Genomic DNA, 23,487 nt, shown 5'->3' with positions numbered 1-23,487 from the left:
TTGGGGCCTACAGCTTATGTCTAGCTTGCTCCCTATACCGATCAGTCATCGAACTGAATTATCAATGTTCAGCCCTCAATACGAGTCTGGCATACCAATCGGGTCCTCAGGTGGTATCGGGAATGCTATTGAGTCCTCAGTATCAGTCTGGCATGCCATACCCGGCCCACAACTCATATATGTATTGCTCCAATACCCTCAAGCCCTCAGTACGAGTCTGGCATACCTACTGGGTCCTCAGCTCGTATTTGAAATGCTATTGAGCCCTCAGTATGAGTCTGGCATACCAATCAAGTTTTCAGAAGAAGAAATATTCATGGATTTCAGGAGACCTAGTTTTCTAGTTTTTTTATTATATTTTTCTACTTGTTTAAGGCAACTCATGTACTCTTTTATTATCTGTAAGAACCTTGTATTCAAACTTTAAGATGAAATACAACTACTATTTTGTTATTGTTGTACTTGTGATATATATTCAGTTGTTTGTGATCCATGAACCAAATCGCACAACCCAACATGTTCTGTCGCCTAGGCCGAGGATGTGACATTTCAGCAACCTTTAAATGTGAAATAATTTTCATCTCAATATACGAATCCTCAAACTAATATTATTAATGATCTGTAACATCCATAAAACTCATAAAATTTAGACTTTTCAAAACAACCCTTTTTCTAAAGAAGTTTTATAAAACCATTGTTTCCAGAACATTACTTTAAAAATCAAAATCCCTTTCAACATAGTTTTCAAAACACCCACATTATCAGAGTTTCCCCAGAAATCACAAGTCCAAAATGCGAGGATGTGTACAGTCACACCTTCACCTTGACGGAATCCACTGAAGTAACTGAAACCATAAACCAAAACTGTAAGCACGAAGATTAGTGAGTTCCCCGAGAACACTAATCACACAAGCGATCACATATATAAAATAACAACATGCAATGGGTCCACAGCTAAAAGACTGGATAACACCTGAGCCCATAATATAAATCTGGCTTGCCTATCGAGCCCACAGCTCACCTCTAGCTTGCTCCTAAGCCTACAGCATAATTTTGGCTTGCCCTTGGGGCCTACAGCTTATGTCTAGCTTGCTCCCTATACCGATCAGTCATCGAACTGAATTATCAATGTTCAGCCCTCAATACGAGTCTGGCATACCAATCGGGTCCTCAGGTGGTATCGGGAATGCTATTGAGTCCTCAGTATCAGTCTGGCATGCCATACCCGGCCCACAACTCATATATGTATTGCTCCAATACCCTCAAGCCCTTAGTACGAGTCTGGCATACCTACTGGGTCCTCAGCTCGTATTTGAAATGCTATTGAGCCCTCAGTATGAGTCTGGCATACCAATCAAGTTTTCAGAAGAAGAAATATTCATGGATTTCAGGAGACCTAGTTTTCTAGTTTTTTTATTATATTTTTCTACTTGTTTAAGGCAACTCATGTACTCTTTTATTATCTGTAAGAACCTTGTATTCAAACTTTAAGATGAAATACAACTACTATTTTGTTATTGTTGTACTTGTGATATATATTCAGTTGTTTGTGATCCATGAACCAAATCGCACAACCCAACATGTTCTGTCGCCTAGGCCGAGGATGTGACATTTCAGCAACCTTTAAATGTGAAATAATTTTCATCTCAATATACGAATCCTCAAACTAATATTATTAATGATCTGTAACATCCATAAAACTCATAAAATTTAGACTTTTCAAAACAACCCTTTTTCTAAAGAAGTTTTATAAAACCATTGTTTCCAGAACATTACTTTAAAAATCAAAATCCCTTTCAACATAGTTTTCAAAACACCCACATTATCAGAGTTTCCCCAGAAATCACAAGTCCAAAATGCGAGGATGTGTACAGTCACACCTTCACCTTGACGGAATCCACTGAAGTAACTGAAACCATAAACCAAAACTGTAAGCACGAAGATTAGTGAGTTCCCCGAGAACACTAATCACACAAGCGATCACATATATAAAATAACAACATGCAATGGGTCCACAGCTAAAAGACTGGATAACACCTGAGCCCATAATATAAATCTGGCTTGCCTATCGAGCCCACAGCTCACCTCTAGCTTGCTCCTAAGCCTACAGCATAATTTTGGCTTGCCCTTGGGGCCTACAGCTTATGTCTAGCTTGCTCCCTATACCGATCAGTCATCGAACTGAATTATCAATGTTCAGCCCTCAATACGAGTCTGGCATACCAATCGGGTCCTCAGGTGGTATCGGGAATGCTATTGAGTCCTCAGTATCAGTCTGGCATGCCATACCCGGCCCACAACTCATATATGTATTGCTCCAATACCCTCAAGCCCTCAGTACGAGTCTGGCATACCTACTGGGTCCTCAGCTCGTATTTGAAATGCTATTGAGCCCTCAGTATGAGTCTGGCATACCAATCAAGTTTTCAGAAGAAGAAATATTCATGGATTTCAGGAGACCTAGTTTTCTAGTTTTTTTATTATATTTTTCTACTTGTTTAAGGCAACTCATGTACTCTTTTATTATCTGTAAGAACCTTGTATTCAAACTTTAAGATGAAATACAACTACTATTTTGTTATTGTTGTACTTGTGATATATATTCAGTTGTTTGTGATCCATGAACCAAATCGCACAACCCAACATGTTCTGTCGCCTAGGCCGAGGATGTGACATTTCAGCAACCTTTAAATGTGAAATAATTTTCATCTCAATATACGAATCCTCAAACTAATATTATTAATGATCTGTAACATCCATAAAACTCATAAAATTTAGACTTTTCAAAACAACCCTTTTTCTAAAGAAGTTTTATAAAACCATTGTTTCCAGAACATTACTTTAAAAATCAAAATCCCTTTCAACATAGTTTTCAAAACACCCACATTATCAGAGTTTCCCCAGAAATCACAAGTCCAAAATGCGAGGATGTGTACAGTCACACCTTCACCTTGACGGAATCCACTGAAGTAACTGAAACCATAAACCAAAACTGTAAGCACGAAGATTAGTGAGTTCCCCGAGAACACTAATCACACAAGCGATCACATATATAAAATAACAACATGCAATGGGTCCACAGCTAAAAGACTGGATAACACCTGAGCCCATAATATAAATCTGGCTTGCCTATCGAGCCCACAGCTCACCTCTAGCTTGCTCCTAAGCCTACAGCATAATTTTGGCTTGCCCTTGGGGCCTACAGCTTATGTCTAGCTTGCTCCATATACCGATCAGTCATCGAACTGAATTATCAATGTTCAGCCCTCAATATGAGTCTGGCATACCAATCGGGTCCTCAGGTGGTATCGGGAATGCTATTGAGTCCTCAGTATCAGTCTGGCATGCCATACCCGGCCCACAACTCATATATGTATTGCTCCAATACCCTCAAGCCCTCAGTACGAGTCTGGCATACCTACTGGGTCCTCAGCTCGTATTTGAAATGCTATTGAGCCCTCAGTATGAGTCTGTCATGCCCTACCCGGCCCTCAGCTTATATCTAGAATACCCTAGGGTTTGTTGGCTACATCACAAACCAGTACAACCTCAAGCCAACACAATATGCTAACAGATAACCAACATATGCAGATAATCATCCAGATAGAATCATAGGTAGTCCTACAGATCTACCAGACTAGCATATCAAGAACTAGTATACTCATGCATATCTATTCCATACTCGACATATCAGCAAATAGCAGGATATCAAACCAATGGGCCGGCCTTGGTGCCTTCGACCCAAAAGTACAGTGAGGAAAACTCACCTCGCAATGTCGAATCATACTGAAAACCTCCGAATGATGGCTTACTAAAATCCCGAACTAACACAACAAAACAAACATCGAATTAAGAATTTGATTACCATCCTTGACCAATGATCCATACATATCGTAAATGTCCATTTTACCCTTTCCCTAATTGGGCCAAGACCCAAGCCCAATTTTTGATCCAAAAGGCCCAAATTATTGCAAGCCCCATAATTGGCCCAATTTTCCAAATTAGGCCCAACTCCTTGTTAGGCCTATCCTAAGGTCCAATTCTCCAATTAGCCTAAAACACAACAACTCAGATAGTCCATTAAGGCCCTAGAATTAAAGCCCAAAAGGTGGCCCAAAACACAAAGCCCAAATGCGAAAACCCAACAGATGGCATACTTTGGGCGTACCCCGAAGGTACGTAGGGTGTACGTGAGCCTCGCATGGACCGCATACGGGGACGTTGACCAAGTATACGGGGCGTACTTCTTCCTACGCAGGGCGTACCCTCGTAGAGCCCAAAACCTTGTTAAGTGCTTAATGATTAAGCACTTAAGCCCAAACTTCAGATCCATGGTTCAAAAGTACTCCCAAATCATAAAGTCTCAAACTTTAATACTTTAAACGTCCAGAAAATCCTTAATACATGGTCTTAACCCATTAAGACCTCCCACAAGGAACAAGGGACCAAACTAGCTCAAGGGACCTCATTTTTATGCCTTAGGACCCATCCTAGGGTCTGAAAGCACAGCCCAACACGTCCAAAACAAAGCATGCACACTATTGGGACATTTGGGGCAAGAACTGTTGGATAAGGTGTCTAAGTCCATAACTATTTCTGGTATGTACTTGACCCAACCTGGCATGGTCCATTTGGGTTGCATGGCAACATGCAATTGGATAGACTAAATGAGAGAATTAACACATATGGTTTATTAATATATTATAAGCTCTAATATATTAATAATATTATTTAATTAGTTTGGTCAAGAATTAATTTTAGAATTAATTAAGTGATCAAAAGATAACTAATTAAATATATGGGTTGATTATGTAAATCATCCATAACTTATATAGTGGGCTAAGAGGCTCCATGGATAATCAAGTTGGGTTGGACCCATTGGATGCTCCATGGAGGCTCCATGGGAGTTACAAACCCATAGGTCATGGAAATGAAGAGTCATGACACATTAGGGTTTACATGGTGTAACCCTAGATGTGTCAACACTATATAAAGCTTATGTTTCTCCCAAAATCAGTTACACAAGCATACTTGAGGGTTATAGCCGATTTTAGTGTGTTATAAATTCTCTCCAAGTTTACTCCATAGCATTTGGTGTTGTGTGAAGCATTTGAGGCATCACACTTGGGGTGCTAGGCTCACAAGGTTTCAAGGAACACTTACAACAACAAGGTATGTAATTCTATCTATTATTTATGTTAAAATTGTTCCCCATGTATGCTAGATAGGATCATAGCCTTGGAAATCAACTTTGCATGATAATTAGACAAACATAGATCCAAGGTTATTAGGGTTGCATGTACACTTAGGAAGTGTTAGAATGCTCAAAACCTATCAGTGGTATCAGAGCCTGGTTTGTTTGTTTGTTATTTGTGCTAAATAGTTGAACAAAGTCGAAAAGCTTGTTGTCTGGCTGATGAACTCGCCGAGTCCATGGGGGGACTCGCCGAGTTCACTTGTATCTTCAACCTACTCGCCGAGTAGGTTCATGCACTCGGCGAGTAGGAGCAACAGAGTGCAGATTTTCGACCTTTGTTGCTAGAAATGGACTAGAAACATTACCCTAAATTGTTTTGGTGTTATTAAACTTGTTTTATATGGTGTAATGTTTGTTCTAATCCATTTACAATGGCATATATCAATTTTTCATAATTATATGTGTTCATATGGTTTTGAAATTTTGATATGGATATTCATGTTCTTGATCTTATGAATTTAGATGATCATAGGAATTACTTGTAACCTACTTGGTAGTTTAATTCTTGATCATAATGTGTTTTAATGGAGTCCATAACTTGTCCTCAAGTTATGGAAATCCAAGAGTCATCCTTGAATTAAAACCATTAAAAGAACACAAGAGTTAGAAAAATGAAGAGTCTTCATTTTATTACTCTATTTAACTCATAAGTTACAAGAAATGAAAATTTTGAAAGTTTACAAAACTTGCCCTCAAGTTTTGGAACAAGTAAAGTCATATTAAAAACTTTAGTTCCAACCCTTAGATTTTTAAAAGTTAAAATTCTACCCTTATACTTATATTATTATGATTTAATAATTATATATATATGATTTAATACTTATATTATTATGATTTAATAATTATGTATATATGTATATTAAAAACTTTAGTTCCAACCCTTTGATGGACTGCTACCATCAGAGTGCTCGTCAAGAGCGATATGAAATCATCTCCTCTATGATCACAACCCGAATGAAAGATGGTGAACCCATCACAAGACACATGCAGAAAATGCAAAGGTATGTGGATCGTTTGATGAAGTTGAATGTGAACTTCCCTGAGGAGTTAGCAATAGATATTATTTTGCACTCCTTACCTTCGTGTTATGATCAATTCCGTATGACATACCACATGAATAAGGAGGAAGTTACACTGAGCAAACTTCAGGGACTCCTAAAGACCGCAGAATCAGGTCTTAAAGGCAAGCCGGTTGTGACCACTCCTACTACTACTCCAAACTCAGCACCTGTCCTGGCAATCGGAAAAGGTAGAGGGAAGAGGAGAAAGAACCCTTCGAAGGGTACCAAGGGTAAGACCCTTGATGGCTCCTCTTCTAGCGGAACCAAGAAAGGTTTCGTTACACCTTCTTCTGATCCCAAAGAGTCTGAATGCTTCTACTGCCATGAAAAGGCGCACTGGAAGCGTAACTGCCCAAAGTACCAGCAAAATTTGAAGGAGGGGAAAGTTAAACCCAACCATGCAGGTATTTACACTATCTCATCTAATAATTCACTCTATTCTAACTCTTGGGTCCTTGATACCGGTTGCGGTATTCATATTTGTTATGAATTGCAGGGACTAAGAAGAAGTGAGAATGTGGAGCATGGAAAGATAAACTTGATCATGGGGAAAAGGAAAGTTTCACCTGCCACCAAGATTGGAGTTTATACTTTGTTGCTTAGAAGTGGATTTACTTTCGATTTGAATAAATGTTGTTACTCGCCAGAAATGGCAAGAAATGTTATTTCCCTTCATGCTATGTATAAACAAGGTTTTACCTTTTCTTTTGATAATGAAACTGGTGGAATAAATGCTTTCTTTAATAATACGTTTTATTTTAAAGCATTACCTTGTGATGGTGTGTATGAAGATGTGTCTGTTGTAGATAACTTAGGAAATAATGTATTGTGTATTGATTCTTCTAATAGTAATAACTTGGATAAAGCATCATTATGGCATTGTCGTCTTGGGCATATAAGCAAGAAACGCATAGGCCAACTCCAAAAGGATGGAGTCTTGGAGTCATTTGACCTAAGGTCAGATGATAGTTGCGAATCATGCTTGCTTGGAAAAATGACAAAGTCACCCTTCACTGGTTCTTGTGAGAGGGGTGAAGGTTTGTTGGATCTTGTACACACGGATGTGTGTGGACCCTTCAAACATGCCACAAGGGATGCTAATCGTTATTACGTGACTTTTACGGATGATTATAGTAGATATGGATATGTCTACTTAATCAAGCATAAGTCAGAGACTTTTGAAAGGTTTAAAGAGTTTAAACAGGAAGTCGAGAATCAATTGGACAGGAACATTAAGATGCTTCGATCCGATCGAGGTGGTGAGTATCTTAGTTCAGAGTTCCTCGACTATCTTAGGGAATGTGGGATTGTCTCACAATTGACACCTCCCAGGACACCATAGTTGAATGGTGTAGCTGAGAGGTGTAATCGAACCTTGTTGGACATGGTTCGTTCCATGATGAGTCGAGCTATGCTACCAATCTCATTTTGGGGGTATGCCTTAGAGACTGTCACCCATATCCTTAATCCGGTCCCTACAAAGAAGGTTGCCAAAACACCTCACGAGATGTGGACTGGAAAAGTTCCTAGTCTAGCCCACATCAAAGTTTGGGGTTGCGAGGATTTCGTGAGACGTGAGACTCATGACAAGCTCGAACCTCGAAGCGAGAAGTGTATTTTCATCGGCTACCCACAAAAATCCTTTGGTTACCTCTTCTACAGACCTAGTGAGAATGTGGTCTTTGTAGCAAGGAGGGCTATCTTTCGAGAGAGAGAATTTATAAGCCAAGGAGACAGTGGGAGGCTAATTGACCTTGTAGAACTTCAAGAGTCAAGTGGTGAAGGAACCTCAAACCCTAGCAATCAACTTGAAGAGGAACCTCCTGTTGATCCGACTATACCTCCAGTTGTACCTCTGAGGCGTTCCACAAGGGTTAGGAATTTACTCGAGCATTACTATGGCTTTCATATTACTGCGGAAGGTGAGACACTTATTAGTGATGAGACACTAATAGGTCTAGATGAACCTAACAGCTATGCGGAAGCCATGGCAGGCCCTGAGTCTGCTAAATGGAAAGAGGCAATGGATAGCGAGATACAATCCATGTATGACAATCAGGTCTGGGACTTGGTTGAGAATGTACCAGGTCGTAAGACTATAGGGTGCAAATGGATCTTCAAGAAGAAGACCGACATGGATGGTAATGTACACACTTATAAGGCTCGACTGGTAGCAAAGGGCTTCTCTCAAACTCCTGGAGTGGATTATGATGAGACCTTTTCTCCAGTAGCCAAGATTAAGTCTATTAGGGTATTGTTAGCCATAGCTGCATTTCATGATTATGAAATATGGCAAATGGATGTCAAAACCGCTTTCCTTAATGGAAAGTTGGCTGAGGATGATTACATGAATCAGCCAGAGGGTTTTGTCAGCACAGAGTTCCCTAATAGAGTGTGTAAGCTTGAGAAATCCATCTATGGATTAAAGCAAGCACCTCGCAGATGGAATCTTTTCTTTGATGAGAAAGTCAAAGTGTTTGGCTTCTCTAGGAGTGAAGATGAATCTTCTGTATATGTCAAGGCTAGTGGGAGTATAGTTAGCTTTTTGGTACTGTATGTGGATGACATACTACTCATAGGAAATGACATCCCAACTCTGCAGGAAGTTAAGTCCTGGCTTGGGAAGTGTTTTGCTATGAAGGACCTAGGAGAAGCTGCCTATATTCTAGGGATAAGGATCTTGAGAAACCGGAGTAAAAGACTAATTGGACTTAGTTAGAGTACATACTTGGATAAGGTACTGAAGAGATTCAGCATGCAAGATTCCAAGAAAGGAGAGTTACCCATCCAGAGTAACACTAGACTGAGTAAGACTCAGAGCCCGAGTACTGAGAATGAGATAGCAGAAATGAGTCGGATACCTTATGCTTCGGCAGTAGGCTCGATCATGTATGCTATAACCTGTACTCGTCCTGATGTAACCTTTGCTTTAAGCATGGTTAGCAGGTATCAGGGGAATCCTGGTAAGGCTCACTGGACAGTGGTAAAGAACATTCTCAAGTACCTGCAGAGGACTAAGGACTGGGTCCTTACCCTCGGTGGGAGTGATGACTTGAGAGTTGTAAGGTATAGTGATGCTAGCTTCCAAACTGATAGGGATAATTTCCGCTCTCAGTCGGGCTGGGTCTTTACCTTAAACGGAGGAGCAATCTCTTGGAAAAGTTCCAAGCAGGAGACAGTGGCTGATTCAACTTGCGAATCAGAGTATATAGCAGCAAGCGAAGCAGCAAAAGAGGCTATGTGGCTAAAGAACTTCATTGGAGACCTTGGAGTTGTACCAGCTATATTGGAGCCTATAGAGATTTTCTGTGATAGTGAAAGTGCAGTTGCCTTAGCAAAGGAACCAAGGGATCATGGGAGATCCAGACACATTGACAGAAAATATCATTTCATCAGACATCGTATTGAAGAAGGACTTCTCGTGGCAAAGAGAGTATCATCGGATGAGAACCCGGCAGATCCCCTCACGAAGGGACTGGGTAGGGTTAAGCATCTCCAGCATGCTAGGAGCATAGGGCTGAAGGATGAGATTAGTTTTAGTAGTTAGATAATTTTGAAATTTGTAAAATGTAATTGACATTTGATGATGATTAAAAGTTGTGTTTATTTATGAGTAAAGTGTTACTATCTTTTGTCAATCGTTTACTATATTTCTTTTGCATGTTTTGACTTCCAGAATAGTCATGTTGTTTTACATATTATTCAAATTACCCACAGTCAGTCATATGTTGGAAGTAGATATGAAGTAAGACTGTCATGAGTTGGTTGTAGAGGTCTAATATGTTGGACATGGCCTCAACACTCATGAGTGCTCATAAGTTCTGAGTATTGGATTCAACCCACGCTCGCTGGTATCACTTCATGGAATTTATCTCGAGTGATCGCGAGACAGTAATATCATATAAGTCTTCAAACCTAGAGATATGACTTGTTAACTATGAGTCAGTTATGCATTGAACGTGCGAAACCGCATTGGTAACTCGATGTTATAAAACGTGCGTTTGTGTGTAATTTAACAAGTAGTAGAACAAGCATATGAGTCAAAGTCTATATGTTCCTTCTTGGATTAGAAGCTGATATCTGGGCCCCTCGATGATTTTTTTTTTGACCTATGTACCGGTCCCGGTCAGAACTAAGTTGATGTGTTCAATTGAGTTCTTTGTCAAACAAATCAGAAATCGGGAAACAAACTACTGGAAAATAAGTAAGACATTGTTCCATGTATTTGTCCAGCTGATATCTAAAGCAGAGGATTATATGATCCCTTATCTTAAATGGCGTACCATCATCTTCTCAGTTCCGAGAAACCTTGAAAAGAGCTACGATTGCCGATCGGTTCCTGAAGTCATACTTACAGTTATAGTTATTAGACTTATCCAAGTGGGAGACTGTTGGATAAGGTGTCTAAGTCCATAACTATTTCTGGTATGTACTTGACCCAACCCGGCATGGTCCATTTGGGTTTCATGGCACCATGCAATTGGATAGACTAAATGAGAGAATTAACACATATGGTTTATTAATATATTATAAGCTCTAATATATTAATAATATTATTTAATTAGTTTGGTCAAGAATTAATTTTAGAATTAATTAAGTGATCAAAAGATAACTAATTAAATATATGGGTTGATTATGTAAATCATCCATAACTTATATAGTGGGCTAAGAGGCTCCATGGATAATCAAGTTGGGTTGGACCCATTGGATGCTCCATGGAGGCTCCATGGGAGTTACAAACCCATGGGTCATGGAAATGAAGAGTCATGACACATTAGGGTTTACATGGTGTAACCCTAGATGTGTCAACACTATATAAAGCTTATGTTTCTCCCAAAATCGGTTACACAAGCATACTTGAGGGTTAGAGCCAATTTTAGTGTGTTATACATTCTCTCCAAGTTTAATCCATAGCATTTGATGTTGTGTGAAGCATTTGAGGCATCACACTTGGGGTGCTAGGCTCACAAGGTTTCAAGGAACACTTACAACAACAAGGTATGTAATTCTATCTATTATTTATGTTAAAATTATTCCCCATGTATGCTAGATAGGATCATAGCCTTGGAAATTAACTTTCCATGATAATTAGACAAACACAGATCCAAGGTTATTAGGGTTGCATGTACACTTAGGAAGTGTTAGAATGCTCAAAACCCATCAAGAACACCATAAAGTTACCAAAACAAGATCTAGCAATCCAAGCATAAAGCTAGAAGCTTTTTACCTTTTAGAACTTCTTTATGAAGTGATGATCCAAGATCCACTAGCTTGCTTAGCTCTCCCATCACCTTGATGAAGCTTCTTCTTCTTCAACCACACAAGAAACACACTCTTAGATTACACACACATACACTAGAGAAGTTAGGGTTTGCCAAAAATGATTCCAGAACTTAGAGGCTGAAAAAGATGGGGGAAAGGGGTCCATAATGATGCTTAAATACTCCATAAACCCTAAAAGTTAGGGTTTTCACCTGGACTCACATACGTCCAGCGTACTAGGGCGTACCCTTGTCTGCTTAGCATACTCACATGTACTACCAACATACTACTCATGATCCCATGATCACCATTTTGCCACTAGGGCTCCCCATGGCCACTTCTTTCCAATCCAAGGACCAAAAATGACATAATTAAAACCCAATGAATGAATTTGAAATTACTTGAAAGATGGGGTGTTACAAGATCAATCATTAATTTAATACAGTGAAGAATATGATGATGGCTTTGACTTTGGTCCAGTTCCTTTCAATGTTGAAGATAAACATTTTGAAGATGATGCAATCATGTCTAGTAGGTAGTTTAAGATTCTAAATTCTAAGATGAATATGCTCCTTGATTCTATTTATGGTTCGTTGGGAGCATATAACACAACTCCGTTTATTTCCAAGAATGAAGTAGAAGTCATATTGTCTAATTATGAAGCCAAAATCAAGTCTTTTTTTAAATCTATGGTTGTTGATATTTCTAGAAGAATTGATGATACACTTAAGTCTATTTCATTTAATTTTTCTAAACAACAAAATGTAGCAAAAGAACATCAAGAAATTCTACTTAACACTTTGGAGCATCTCAAAGAGTCTATTTCCTTGAAAGTACAAGTTGTTGATGATAAGTTGAGTATGGATGTTAAATCCATAGGTGAACTATCCTCTGGTGTTCAAAAAACTGTTGACAACCTAATTTCTAATGTCAAGACTTTACTTGAAGATATTAGAGTATTAAGTGTCGAATATAAATTTGATTTGGTGAAGAAAGAAGCCAAATTCATAGTTGTGATTGATGAATTTAAGAATCAGTTCAATGCTCTTGAGAAACAAGTTTTTTCTTTGGTTCAAACTTCCTCTTCCACTACATCTACAAAACATGTATCTAAGGCTCTATTATCTATCAAAGAGACTTTTAAATCCCAAATTGCTCTTGTTCTTGATTTGGTTGTTAGGATTTAAAACAAATACTTCATGTGCTACTTTGCATCAAGTATAACAAGGGGGAGATCGTGGGAATTCATATAGGTTGGGATCTGGTATGGATAATGTTCAACTGATTAACGAAATATTCTCTTCGACACTTTTAATTTCAACTACTCCAATTCAAACACAACAATAATTATTACTACAAGTTAGTTGTAACTCATCCAATTCAAGTTGATATAAGTAAATTGTAGTCAAATAGAGGTGTCATTATCAAGCCTATTAGTGCTTTAATTTTCAAACCAACACATGTTACAGATAAAGGGAAGGAAAATCTGAGGAGCTATCGAAAGAAGAGAATAAGAAGTTAAATGATAAAGCATAGAAAAACTTAGACAATTAAATAGTTTCTTGAGAAAAAAAGAGTAGATGATCCTCCTAGCTTGGAAAATGGTGATATAAACAAGACTTGGAATTATAAAACAATCAAAGATATAGCATACAGTGATGTTGATATGTAACATCATATTTCTCGTATGTAATTCAGGAAATGAGTATTAAATAATATAATAATTTTATAATTAGGGATAAAAGCTATAAAGAACTGTATCGGTAAATAGAACGAATAAAAGGTCTTCGATAAATTTCAAGTGATTAAATACTAAATAAAGATAATAAAGAAATAAAGAGAAATAATAATAATAATAATAATAATAATAATAATAATAATAATAATAATAATAATAATAATAATAATAATAATAATAATGATGATGATGATGATGATGATGATGATGATGATGATGATGATGATGATGATGATGATGATGATGACAATGACGATGATGATGATGATGATGATGATGATGATGATTGTTTTAAGTAAAGGGGTTGAAAGTGTCAAAGTTTAAAACTACCATTTTTCAAGAAAAGTTTTTGGGGTTAAAAGTGTCATTATAGAAAAATTGGGGAAAAGTGTAAAATTTAAATTTAAGTCTCATTTGAATGTAATAAAGATCTGGGCTCATTCTTGTGGCATACTCTAGCTATTTCATGCATTCTTGGACCAAAACACAACCCTAATTGGTTGGTAGCCTTTTGTTGTTTGTGCGTGTGTGGTACTTACGGTCGAAGAAGAAGTGGGAAAGAAATAAGGCATCTAGAGGGAGATTGAGTTAAGAAGGATGGGCTTTCATGGTACTTTCTAGGGATGGAGAGAGGGAGAAGTCATCTAAGGTCGATCCTAGTCCAAGTAAGTAGGTTAATTCTTCAAAATTCGTCTATTTCCTTTCCTTTGATCCGTTTTTCTTCATCACCACCGTAAAATCACCATGGCCACCCCATTCAACCACCACTATCTATAATGCTAGGGTGGCAGTGGGTTGTGCTTTGTGTTTCCTTTAATTATTGGTTTCATTAGTTGAAATATTAGGTCTTAATTTGTGATAGGTTCCATAAATAGCATTATACTTTGTATTTTGGAGGTTTAACCACCAATGACCACCACAACGCCACCACTAGACCATCAACAAGTAATGATGCTATGAAGGACTAAATTTTCCATCAATATGGTGTCATAAAGATCTTATTGGGTTATTCTAGTAACTTAACCCTAATAAGTGTAAAAGTTGATATTTTATGCTAAGTTCCTAACTTTGAACTTTCAGTAAGCCAAGAATTGGGACCTTTGGCTTAAGTTGAATTACATATATTGATAGCCTAATTATTAACCATTCATTATGTTAAAAGTGTTAAAGTTAAAGTTGTTGGGTTATGAGCATAACATCAATCATATAGTGTACATGCAACCTTAATTGCTTTGATCTAGGTTTTTCTATAATGAACATAAAACTATGAATACCAAAGCAATAAACCCTAATGACTAGCATACAAATCCAAAAATCACATATGATTAGGGTTATAAACATTACCTTGATTGTTATGTAGCAATAACAATCATAATCCTTCTTGATCTAGACTTCTGAAAGCCTAGTTCCCCAAGTGTTGCACCTCTAATGGAATCACAAACACTCAATACAAGAAGATGACTTAGGAGAGAGGTGAAATCGACTAGGGCAACTCAAAGAAGACATAGGGCCGATTTCCATATGCTCAGGGATATATTTATAGTTGAGGCAATTAGGGTTTTAAGGTGGAAACCCTAATTCCCTTGCTTAGGCCTTAAGCAATCCATGGAGCTCTTCTAGAAAGCCCCTTGGATGAAATCATAATGGGCTTCTCATAGATTTTGTCCAATGCCTTCTATTAGAAGTCCATAGCCCAACTAGCAACTAACAGTTAATTGCAATATCAGTCCTCTTTATTTAATCAATCTCTTTTGATCACCAAATTAATTCTGAATTAATTTCTGATCAATACTAATTAAATAATATGATTTTCAAATAATATATTAATCTTTTAATATATTAATAAAACCATTTTTAGTAGGAATTTATTATTCATATAATAAATTCTACTCTTTCTCCTCTTATCATCCTATCAAGTTGCATGAGTGAAGGCAACCCAAAAGGACCATGCTCACAATCAAATCAAGTACATACCAAAAATAGTTATGGGCTTAGACACCTAATCCAACAAAAGCTTCATCATTTAGTCCAACGCTAAAAGTGACTTATAAGCTATTATGATCAATTTCCATGAATCTGCTCTCCAACTTCTAATAAAATCATACAAGACGATTGTAAGATCCAAAAATCATAATTTTTAGTTTTTATGGAAAAGATTATGAGTCTAGATTCTCCAATATTTAATTACTTTACCAAATTCCTACTCCTTGAGGGGTATAATTGTTAATATTCTCAGGTTGGTTTGTGTTGTCACAGATTTAATATATTGCCTTTCAAAAATCATAATAAATTTCATTATGACTCTAAATATCAAAATGCTAAGTCCTGTAATTAGATATGTTACCTTTCTCCATATCAAGGGCTTGGTGTAAATCCTAGTGGATTGTTGTAATTTATTTAAAGAGAGATGAGTGGTCTGAAAAGTTACTGAAATTATACATCAACTTGTGATATGCATAATTAATTCTACAAAACTCCAATTTATGAAAAGTCAAAAGATATGGTTAGGGTGTTATGTCTAGAATACCATGAATTTCTCCTAATACCTAACTTGTAATCTTCCTAGAGTAAAAGTTACCACCCTTGCGAGTGGGTCCAGAAAGTGACAACTCAAAGTTGTTAACTTGTAAAATTGATATAAAATCAACTAGAGACCTTTATATTTTCGGAAAGGTAAGAGAGGGAACTATATCAATATAAGTATATTAGAACTAAAGTTTGAGTTGAAAAGTAAGAAATTAAATCTCGAATAAAATACTACAAGTAAAGAGAAGATAAAGAAAAATAAGCACAAGTATTTTAAGAGTAATGCACTTAAGTATATGCTAAATAATGTTATAATTGTTGTGTAGGTTCTTAGAAAAGAAAGTATCCATCTAGCTCTAGCTATCTATATTTTCAAGTTCAAGAGAGGTGAGTTACACTAACTTTCTTATTATGTTGGCATTACTTGTTATATGTTCTTGTTTACGGATACCCTAATCCGGTAAAGTGAGAAAGGGAAAGACATAAGGTAGTGTGTTATCTAGTGAGACAAGCTACAATCTTATCTCTTATTTCCCTATTAGGGAGTAAGGGGAAAGTTCCTTGAAGGGGAAAAATTAATGGTTGGTACCAACAGTATGTGCTAGGAATGTTTATGCCTTATGTTTTATGTGTAATGTGCTATGTGCTATGTTTGTTATGTGTAAGTGATCTATATACTGGTAGAGTAATGTGTATGCTCACTAAGCATTTTGCTTACCCATTTCTATTTAATATTTTTTCAGGGTCGTCAGGTAATGATAAAAGAAAGAGGTCGATGTGACTACCGGTGACATTCTCTTGAAGAAGTTTATGAAAATACTTTGTAATGTTTTTAAACCTGAGATGCTTTCTACTTCCGTTAATGTTTTTAGAAATATTATTTTATAAATGTGGTTAGCTATTTTTGGAAACTTAATTGAATATTAATTTGGCTTATTTATATTTAAAAAAAAATTGGGTCGTTACATGATACTTTTGAGAAAGAACCCAATGAGAGTTTTGTCGTTGAGAATTTTAATCTATTGTAGTTGGATTTTCCATTCAATCCTTTGATGTTCACCTTTCCTCGGTATAAGTTGCCCAATGAATTTCAAGATCAGGATGCACATAAGAGTATCAAAATTTGTTTTCATTTTGTTCTTGGAATGAAAGTTGAAGAAGTACGGTCTTTGGAAAAAATTGTGAAGTTGGTTTCGATATCAAAAGTTGTGCTTTTAGATAATCTTCTTCAAAATTATCGATACAATGTTATTCGAGCTGATAATGAAGCTTATGAGTTTATAATTGTTGACTTCCCCTTAATGAGTCGTAATGATCTCATTCCTGTGGAAAAAATCATTAAAGATCTTGATATCACAAGTGATAGACAAGAAAGCTTATGTGATTCATTATGCTCAGATAGAACTTCATAGATTGCTAATTATGTTATTTAGGTTTGACTGATTTCGAGTTCGCAAAAGCCTAGAACAAAACCATCTAAAAAGCAAAGCACAGATTTAGAAAATATCAAACAATACGAAGATGGGGAAATTCTCATTAAGCCAAAGGGAGTTGTGTTTTGTGGAAAGAAGATTAAGGGTGTTCAAAAGAAGTATATGTTCTATATTGACCTTAAAGAGATGTTTTTTACAACAAATTTGAACACTATTTTGGTGAGAATTGTTAGTTGTAACAAGAATTCTGAAGAAGATAGAAAGGAGATTTGATAGATTATTACTTGGTACATGGAAATAATAAAATACACTTTTTGATGTTGTGAAGAGTTTACCTGCACTTTAAACTATTGTTCTTCACAAATGAGGAGAATGTTGATTATGGTTTGTTGTGAAGAAGTTCAAATGTCAAAAGTATCTTTAAAGGATAGCCGATGTCGAAGACTTAAGTATCGAAGACTTGTTTTGTTGTTTATACGAAATAGTCAATATTTCAATATATCTCTTTATTTCATATAACACTTTTCAGTTTGTACGTGAGTGTTGAAGTATACATGTATATTTTGGGATTAGTTGAGAGCACTATATATATTGCTTATAAATAATATTGTAGGTTATAGGTTCATTAACTCACTCTCGCACACATACACATCTCACTCCTATTCACTTGTTTGTATTCTCTAACCTCATTCATTATCAATATTGAACTAAAACGTGTTATTTCTTTGTTGTGTTCTTATATTTCATCATGTCTTAACTCATATAAACTCATCACACTTTAGCCTTTTTTTAACCTACATCATGATAGTTAATACAAATTTAATAGAATTTTTTTTTTAAATTTCACAATGGTCCTTATATGAAGTTGCAAAAAGTTCATAAATGGTCATTACAAACTTAACATCTGTCTAATGGACGATACACATAAGGACTTAACATCTGTCTAATGGACGAAACACATAAGGACTATTGACAAGCCAATTTTTGTCGAAAAATTATCATAAATACAAAGGATAAAAAAATATATATAAAAAAAATAATGATTGTTTTGGGAACAATTTTAAAACCATAAAAAGTATTTCAAAATTTTGTGTGTAAAAAGTAAAATAAAAAGACGAAAATTAAAGTTTTATACTCTAAATTGAGAATCCCTGCACTTAAGAAATTGACAAATCTATCTTTAAAAATCACCAAAACTATATGATTTTGGTAATTTGGTAATAGTACCTATGAAATAGATACTATTTTCAGAATATATTTGATTTTTTGTTTAAAAATATTAAAAAGTAGTTAATGGTTTTAGTTATTTTTTTTATTGTTTACTATTATAATAATACCGAAAGGAACGAGATTTGCGTGAAAAATGAAAAATCTAAGCAAAAATCAGCAGCCAAATCTCTTTGAAAGCATCTCGCCCTTCTGTCCTTCACCTCGTTCGCACTTCTCCCTCCCTCTCTCTACCTCTACTGTCTCATAAACCCTCTTGCAGATTTCTATTGCTGTTTCCCCCATTTACATAATACAGATCTGCTTCGGATCAAACCCGCAAGCATTTCTTACGCATTTTCATTTTGTTGTGAAGATCATTGTGTAAACAGAAATGGGTGCCTACAGAGCAGACGATGATTACGATTACTTGTTCAAAGTAGTCCTGATCGGGGATTCTGGAGTTGGAAAATCAAATCTGTTGTCGAGATTCACTCGAAACGAGTTCAGTCTTGAGTCCAAATCCACCATCGGCGTTGAATTCGCCACCCGTAGCATTCGTGTTGATGATAAAGTTGTTAAGGCTCAGATTTGGGACACCGCTGGCCAGGAAAGGTACGTATCAGATCTTTCTAACACCCATTTTTATCGATTTCGTATGTAATTGTAGAAATGAAGCATTTATGTAGCATATCGGTTTTGAAATGAGATTGTTTAGATCCGACTGTTCTGTATGCTGCTTCTTTATATGAAGATCGTTCTACTTTAGATCTGGAGTTTGCATTGAAGCTTGATGTCTTCTAAAATTCAAAATTCTTGTCTTCAATTCTTAATGTTAAGCGCGTGATTGTTGCTATGTTAAAGTTAGTCATTGATTTATTGAGTTTAGTTGAAATGTCTTGATGTGATATAAGTAGGATATAATTCTAAGGCTTTGATCACATTAAATGATGATGCTTATTGCACTACCTTTAGATCAAATTATGAACTCAATTTTTGATAAACAAACGGTTTTTATAGATATATCGTGATCACAGTTTCATATCTGTCAAAATGACTTTATCCCAATGAAAGTTTGTAGGGTTTAATAACTTTCCAGAAGAAAAGATGAAGATAATCTAATCAAAAGAACATTTTTCTATGCCATTGATTGTTCTTGTTCATATCCCTTCAATCCTTCATGAGTTAGTTCCTTATCAATATAAGTAAATAAAAGAAACAGAAGTTTAGTCTATAACCATAGTTTGATATTCTTAAGAGGACTTTAGTTTTATTTAATTACTCCCTTAATATTTCTAATGAGACTACCTAAAAAGACAAATTTGAGGTTGTAGGTTTTTACTTTCAATCTTGCTTGGGACCTTAAACGTTAGAACATCTCTTATATTCCTTTACTACTAAATTTTTCAATTGGTTGTTTTACTAAAGACTTTCGTTCTATTAGTTAAAAAGAAATTTTGGTGGATTAATATAAAAAAAAAAAAACCTTTCTTTTGTTCTCTCTTGATGTGAACAAAAGATGGGTTTATGTTGAGAACACTTTGTTATTGATTCTAAGGTTATTTGCAGTTTTGCACATTTATGCGACAAAAACTTCACCTTTTTCTCAATTCATTCAGAAGTTTCCTTTAACCAAAATATGGAACATTGTATCTGGGATCGAAATATGCAATCATGTTTTATCCCATAAATGCTTATTTATTCAACAATGTTTTACCTTTTTACATATTTATGCAACGCTGTTTCATTTTTCTTACTGATTTACACTATACTAACTTTTTTTTTACCAATTTATGCAACTGACATAAATTATGCAACCATGAAATGTTGTAGATTTTCTACAATTTGTTGCGTAAATAGGGAAAAACGTGAAACGCTGTTGCATAAATGCACATTGAACCCTTGAGTTTATAGCTATAGTAAATATAATGCAGTTTAAATTGTTTTGACCTTCTGGACCAAAATTTTGTTTGACTTATTGCAGATGAACACTACAACATCCACAATAGGAGCTTTTTCAAGATAAAAAGCTCTTGTAATTTGAAAAAAGCTACAAGAGTAGCTTTTTCAAGTTGCTTGTTAATTAACAATCTTTTCCTATGAGCTTTTTCAATGATTTTGTGGGCCCCATATGTTTTCAACCAATTATAAATCAACTTCTTGTAAAAACAACCCATAAAAAGCTTATTTAAGCTCTCCTATTGTGGATATATAATTAGCCTTTTCATTTGAAATTTTTTCATGAAAAAGCTATCCGATAAAGTCCCAATATTTTGGGTCAGTTTATAGTTTAATCCCACTATTTTTATTGAACAGAAAAATCCCGATTATCTAATTTTATACAATAATCTGTCATTTTCCATTGAAAAAAATAGACTCTTTTTGTTAATTTGGGCAAAATATAAAATATTCAGGACTTTTCTGTTGAAAAAATAAAAGTTCGGATTAAACCCGTAAACTGACCCAAAATATTGAGACTTTATCAGAGATTTCCCCTGGAAATAAGGTTTTTCCATTAAGTATTCTGATATCATTTATCCAGACAACACTGTATCCAAACACAGTATTAAAATACCATTTTCTTCTGAAAGGTACCGCGCAATCACAAGCGCATACTACCGAGGCGCGGTCGGCGCCCTACTCGTGTACGACGTGACCCGCCACGTCACCTTCGAAAACGTCTCCCGATGGTTAAAAGAGCTCCGGGACCACACAGACGCCAACATCGTCATAATGCTCGTGGGCAACAAAGCCGATTTGCGCCATTTACGAGCCGTCCAATCAGAGGACGCCACGTCATTCGCGGAAAAAGAACACACGTATTTCATGGAAACCTCGGCACTCGAATCACTAAATGTAGAAGATGCATTCACAGAAGTTCTTACTCAAATTTATCATATTGTTAGCCGGAAGGCTCTAGAAGCCGGAGATGATGCCGCCGCGTTGCCGAAAGGACAGACGATTAATGTGGGCGGCAAGGATGACGTGTCGGCGGTCAAGAAAGGCGGGTGTTGTTCGAGTTAATTTAATGGAAAATTTGATATAAATCATAGTTTTTATTGTTTGGTGAAAATCAAATCAAATCAAATGGATGATTTATGGGGTTATGTTTAATTTGTATTGTTATAATTGATATTTGATAGCGGTCTTCTGAGGAGAATAGGTTTAAATTTCTTTGTGGTTTTTGTTGCATTCAAATTGTAGCAAGATTCTATTGTTATCTATGTATTACGATTGATTATTGTTTAAGTGCATTTATTTCTTTCCATCGTGGCTTTATGTCTTCCAATTTTTTTTTGTCTTAATAAAGATATAGATCGAGTTGTTTTATTTTGTTTTTCATCCACGTTTAGCCTTTTTGTAACAAATTTAGGGGGTGTTTGGGATTGCTTTTAAACGTCAAAAGTCTTTTTTTAAAAAGACTTTTTGTAAAAGAAGCTTAAAAAGTGTTTGGATTAGCAAAAAGACTTTTAGCTTAACTTTTATACGTAGAGTCAAAAAAAATCAGGTTTTTGTGACTTTTTGAAACCCCTTATTTTACTCTATGCAAAAAGTTATTTTAAAAAGAACTTTTCTATTACCCAAATATTTTTTGATTTTTTGAAAAAATTAAAAGTCAAAAGTCATTTTAGAAGCAATCCCAAACACCCGATTAGTTCCATTTCCAAAGGATTGTAAGCCCCATCCCAACTATCGTTCATACTGTCTATATATACTTATAAATGAGATATATTATCCCAACTATCGTTCATACTGTCTATATATACTTATAAATGATATATATTTTCAAGCACCATATCAATTTGAAACTTGTATCATTTTTAATTTCTTGTTAATAATAATTATAAATTGCTTATAACCTTAAATAAATGCAAACCCTAAATTTTAATCTAAAATTAACTAAACATCATTTTTCAATTTCTTTCATATAATTATAAATTGATTATAACCTTAAATAAATGCAAAACCTAAATTTTAATCTAAAATTAACTAAACTTGAATATTAAACTAACATCTTTTACTTTTATTTATAATATTATATTTTTAACTTTTAACATATTATATTTATTAGTTTCTATATGTTTTTGAATGTGAAGAATTGTTATTTTAATATAAAATATACGTTATAGAGTTCACTTAAATTGAAATTTCAATTAAACTTAAAATAAAATCCAAATATTTTTTTTATAAATAGTTAAAATATATAAACTATAGTGTTAAATGTAAAACCTAAATTGCAACCCTAAAATAACTAAAAAAATCTAAAACTATTTTATAATCATTAAGAGTTTCTAAATAAATATTTTAAAAATAACTTACAACGAAAATAGTCAAAAATAACATTATGTAAAAAAATTATATTGTTACATTTAAAAAGAAAAATAATGTTTGATGTTTTTAAGTAATTACAATGATAGAAATTAAAATGTTAAACAAAAATAAAATTATAAATAACATTAAATCATATATTATTTTTAATTTTATTTATGAGTAATCCGCAGATAGAATTCATTAAGACGATGCATATTATATACTTTTCATAGATATCTATGTTATAATATCATTAAAAATAATCAATGTTTAATAACAACTTAGTATAAGAATCATTATATCAAAATTAACAACAACCTCATTGTTGTAATTAACACACACACACACACACACACACACACACACACACACACACACACACACACACACACACATATATATATATATATATATATATATATATATATATATATATATATATATATTTCAATTGTATACTTCTATTCTGCACAACGCGCATGTATTCATCTAGTTTCGTATAAAATTATCAAACAATGAAACCAATTTTGAATTATGTCATTCGAGTCATACTACATAAAATACAAAAACCAAACCAAAATTCATTGCGTTTAATCTAAAATAAACAATCTAACCAACATAAAACTATATAAAATATTACTTTCTCATCCCTCGGCTTTGTAGTCTGCTCGTCTCTCTTCCACGGGCCTTTTC

The 23,487-nt window shown here is 35.0% G+C and overlaps 1 protein-coding gene across 1 annotated transcript; it reads left to right on the top strand.

The window, feature by feature from the left end:
- The first annotated feature begins 18,636 nt into the window (after window positions 1-18,636).
- LOC111909196 (ras-related protein RABA1f) lies at window positions 18,637-21,751 on the top strand. Its single transcript, XM_023904980.3, has 2 exons — window positions 18,637-19,098; window positions 21,075-21,751. The coding sequence occupies exons 1-2, from the start codon at window positions 18,878-18,880 to the stop codon at window positions 21,505-21,507; spliced, it is 654 nt and encodes a 217-aa protein (XP_023760748.1). The 5' UTR covers window positions 18,637-18,877; the 3' UTR covers window positions 21,508-21,751.
- Window positions 21,752-23,487: the final 1,736 nt, after the last annotated feature.

The sequence above is a fragment of the Lactuca sativa genome, chromosome 8, assembly GCF_002870075.4.
Source record: "Lactuca sativa cultivar Salinas chromosome 8, Lsat_Salinas_v11, whole genome shotgun sequence".
In the NCBI taxonomy this organism is placed as follows: domain Eukaryota; kingdom Viridiplantae; phylum Streptophyta; class Magnoliopsida; order Asterales; family Asteraceae; genus Lactuca; species Lactuca sativa.
The sequence above is the reverse complement of the archived record's forward strand: the minus strand, read 5'-3'. Positions and strand labels throughout refer to the sequence as shown.